The 3568-nt window shown below is 41.5% G+C and overlaps 1 protein-coding gene across 1 annotated transcript; it reads left to right on the forward strand.

Annotated features, from left to right (window-relative positions):
* The first annotated feature begins 76 nt into the window (after window positions 1–76).
* LOC113206519 (HORMA domain-containing protein 1) lies at window positions 77–3284 on the forward strand. Its single transcript, XM_052267990.1, has 8 exons — window positions 77–167; window positions 1592–1837; window positions 1920–2047; window positions 2126–2250; window positions 2337–2572; window positions 2671–2769; window positions 2868–3046; window positions 3130–3284. Exons 2-8 carry the CDS (start codon window positions 1640–1642, stop codon window positions 3194–3196), a joined length of 1032 nt encoding a protein of 343 aa, XP_052123950.1. The 5' UTR covers window positions 77–167; window positions 1592–1639; the 3' UTR covers window positions 3197–3284.
* Window positions 3285–3568: the final 284 nt, after the last annotated feature.

Below are 3568 nucleotides of genomic sequence, written 5' to 3' on the forward strand. Positions count from 1 at the left end.
CCCCCTCCCTTGGCTTGCTACGCCTTGCCTTGCCACGCCACGCGCCGCCCAGCCCCGCTCACTTGCCGTTTCGTTTCGCGAGTGCATGCTTAGGCCCGGCCAGGCGGCTGCACCACACCCATCAAGCAACCGGTTCCCTCCAGGCCGGCGACCCAGTGCCAAGTGCTGTAAGAATAGAGATCCGTTTGAGGACACGTTCTGTAACGATAAACTTACGCTTTAAACGAGGATTGGCCGAACAACTTTTATTGAAACACTTGTGTTGAAACAGTTGGCGCAGCGCAGACCCATGTGTCTTTTTTGTGCGCACAACACTGTTCTTTGGTACATACAAAGAAAAACGAACGAAAAGCAAACACAACTGATCCATCCTATTTAGAATGCAAAGTGATCATTTGCGGCCACGACAAAGTTCATCGTTTGCCAAACTTTTCAACATGTGGAGGTGCATGGGACCACCCGTTCCTCTCGCATGCTACGCAATCGCTCTGCCATCCTAACAACTATTTCCCGAGATTCTTACAACTAAACAGCCAAATTGAAACGCAGGCCGAAAATTCTTCACCAGTCTCTCCGCTCCGCTGATTAGTGGGATCAAAATGGGGGAGGGGGAGGGGGGCGCTCTCGACAGCGCCGCTGTAAATCCTCGAAGAACTGAAAGATTATATGCCGACCTTTTTTGTTTTTAGGGGGTGGGGTCTTTTCGAGGTCAGACGGGACGGGCGTATGATCATTTACGACGCCGAGCGGACTTCTGTCTACAGGATAAAGCTCCTGTGGCCGAGTCAGTTGTAGCTACAGGGACGTCCCGCCATGCCACGCCTAATGGGTGCGATAGGGAATGCCAAGCGGCTTCGGCGGCTCCGGCGGCTTCTTCTCGCCATCGCCACTCTAAGGGGGGAGGGGGTAAAAGCGCGTTCGACGGACGACCTCGTTTCGGTGTCGTCTGTCGGATAGCCGTCGATTTTAGGCCAGATTTTTGAGTCGCTGACAACGTGAAAACCGACGTCGAAACGAAATCGACGGAAAAATTTTCTCACTGGGGTCTTGTACTCAAAGGTGACCAATAGGCAGTGGTTCTCACTGTAACTTACTGATTTGTTACGTAGACCTATAACACTGCTTGGCCCGTCACAAAGCACACCGCATGTGTCTATATTTCTCATTTCAATTTAAAAAAGCATTCTTTTTTCCGAATTTTTCATTTGATGAAACGGGCTTTTCGCGGCCGGGGTCAAACTGGCATTGGGGTTTCACTGCTGAGTTGTTGGCAACTGTAGGTAACCATCAGTCAGTTGTCAGTTGTCTCCGCGCCACGGGTCCGTACGTCCGTACCGGGAAAGTTTTATACATGGCGATGACGATGGCAGTTCAACAGGTAAAAAGCTGTGAAACTAACAAGAAATTAATTTAAAAAGAACAATTTCGTGAAAAAGCTATTTCAGATTAAGGAGAACGGCGACATGCTTGTCTGCTGAAAGTATTTAACCAGCAGTGAAAGCCTTGTCAAACTTTCACGTATACACGACTTTAAACCCTGCAACTTTATTTCAAATCTAACGATGACTTTATCTTGTCTTCTGTATTTTAGAGTACTCCACCCTTAAAATTTATTAATCCTACAACTGAAGCAACATCGATGCTTTTTGTTAAAAAACTGACGGGCATTATAATGAGCACTATAGCATACAATCGCAACCTGTTTGAAGAAAATGACTTTTGTGCTAGATCGTTTGAAGGCATTACGGTCAAAATCGTCGAGGGACAGTCAAGTCCAGGTGCTATTGCTTTAGCTAAATGGCTATCAGGGGCTTTCCATGCTTTCGATCAAAAATATGTAAGTCACTCATCAATATTTGCAATTCAGCATTATGTAACTCGAGCTTGCAGACTTTATTTCCCCTGAGGGTTGCTTACAGCTAGAATCTATAACCTTAGAAATTAAAGATGGCATGGAGCAGATAATCGAATCATATACTCTTGGGTATTCATATTTAAACAATGAAGTTCAGTGCCACCTTGCTGGAGCAGTGGATGCTGGCGGAATGTAAGTTGTTGTTAATACATTCATTACAATTCAGCAAATGTCTACCCAGAAACTAAATGAAGTCTATCTGCTTTAAAGATTAGAGGACAACAATTTGAACGAGTCAATTCGAAATGTCATTAGAAATGTTCTGACACTAACACAAACAAATGCTCCTCTTCCAGAGGATGCCTCTACCACAGTTAAAATTTCTTACAGGCAAGGTAAGTTGATTTTCCATATCCAGTCTTTATTTGGTCATTTCAAGTAAGAAAATAATGGTTGAGGGTTTGTTTGTTTGTTTCAATAGATACCCCTGTAGATTATGAACCTCCTGGATTTCAGCCATACACGATACGTAGTCCTGTGGAAGGCAATAGGGTATATAAATTTAACTGTGGTGCAGTAACTACTCATTTCCACAGACTTGACTTAAAAGGAAAGTTTTATGAAAGACCAGAGGAAATAATTTCATGTTTGTGTGGGAAAGACGATCATAATGCCACCCTGCTCAAATGTAAGCTGTGTGGCTCTCTTCAGCATTCTGTAAGTTTTATTTTTACATTTTGTTCAACTCGTGTATTGGCACATGTCAATGTAAATTTATTCTCACTTATCTAAAATTTTATTTTTTATGTTGTCAGGCTTGTTTAAAAATTTTCCTGATAAAAAAGGATATGTCTCAGAGTTATCACACCTGCTTGAAATGTTCAAGAAGTGGAGTGACCCCTGAGTATTCACCTGTAAGTTATATCACAATTCTAAGTAATAATGTTATATGCAGTTGGAAATAACTGAAATCAGCTGCATCACTCATTTTTTTCTGTGTGTGTTTTCTTAGGAAGAATGTCTCTTTCGTAGAGCAATTGTTCTTTGTGCAATTTCCAAGTCTTTGTCTGTGAGCATATTGAAGAAAAAGCTTATGCTGGATGAAAACACAGCCTTTTTTAATATGAGACGTCTGATGCGTGAAGGAGCACTATGGAAGGGTACACAACCCCTTACACTTGAAAATCTTGAGTGAGTCTGCCTCTAGGTACAAGTTAAGCATTCTGCTGAGTGCTTGATTTTTATTTGAAAAGAACATCTCTTTCTGTTTCCAGTTTTCCATACAATGTCCACAAAATGAAAGTAATGAATAAATTGAAACAGGATTATTTTGACAATTGAAGATGAATGTGTTACTGTTTTCATATCATAAATCTGTGTTTGTTTTTGTGTTGTTGTTTTTTTTAAAATAAATAACTTTCATTGCTCATGTTCTCTTTACTTTTCTTAGACCATTAAGAAGATAAGAAGATAATTTCTTCAAGATATTTATATGGCTAGAAAAACTATTACAGCCTTAAAAAGAGGGACTTTAGGGTAGGTTCTCAAAGACATGTAAATTCTACATGGTTGTTGTGGGTTCTCCACGAATGAACGAAGCAGTACTCATGTGTTGATCCTCTCTTCACTCATGTCAGCATAGAGAGAGAGAGAAGAGCTGTTGAAGTTACAATTGGTGTAGGTAACTCCTTCAATCTCAGGTCATTAATTATT

The sequence above is a fragment of the Frankliniella occidentalis genome, unplaced genomic scaffold (genome assembly GCF_000697945.3).
Source record: "Frankliniella occidentalis isolate FOCC.00 unplaced genomic scaffold, Focc_3.1 Scaffold62, whole genome shotgun sequence".
Classification (NCBI taxonomy): Eukaryota; Metazoa; Arthropoda; class Insecta; order Thysanoptera; family Thripidae; genus Frankliniella; species Frankliniella occidentalis.

What these genes read in the sequence shown, in the direction of transcription:
- LOC113206519 (XM_052267990.1), top strand. Translation starts at nt 1,640, where the DNA reads ATGCTTTTTGTTAAAAAACTGACGGGCATTATAATGAGCACTATAGCA. An exon ending in GCAGTGGATGCTGGCGGAAT is followed by an intron (nt 2,048 to 2,125) that starts GTAAGTTGTTGT and finishes TCTGCTTTAAAG; the next exon opens with ATTAGAGGACAACAATTTGA. An exon ending in TAAAATTTCTTACAGGCAAG is followed by an intron (nt 2,251 to 2,336) that starts GTAAGTTGATTT and finishes TTGTTTCAATAG; the next exon opens with ATACCCCTGTAGATTATGAA.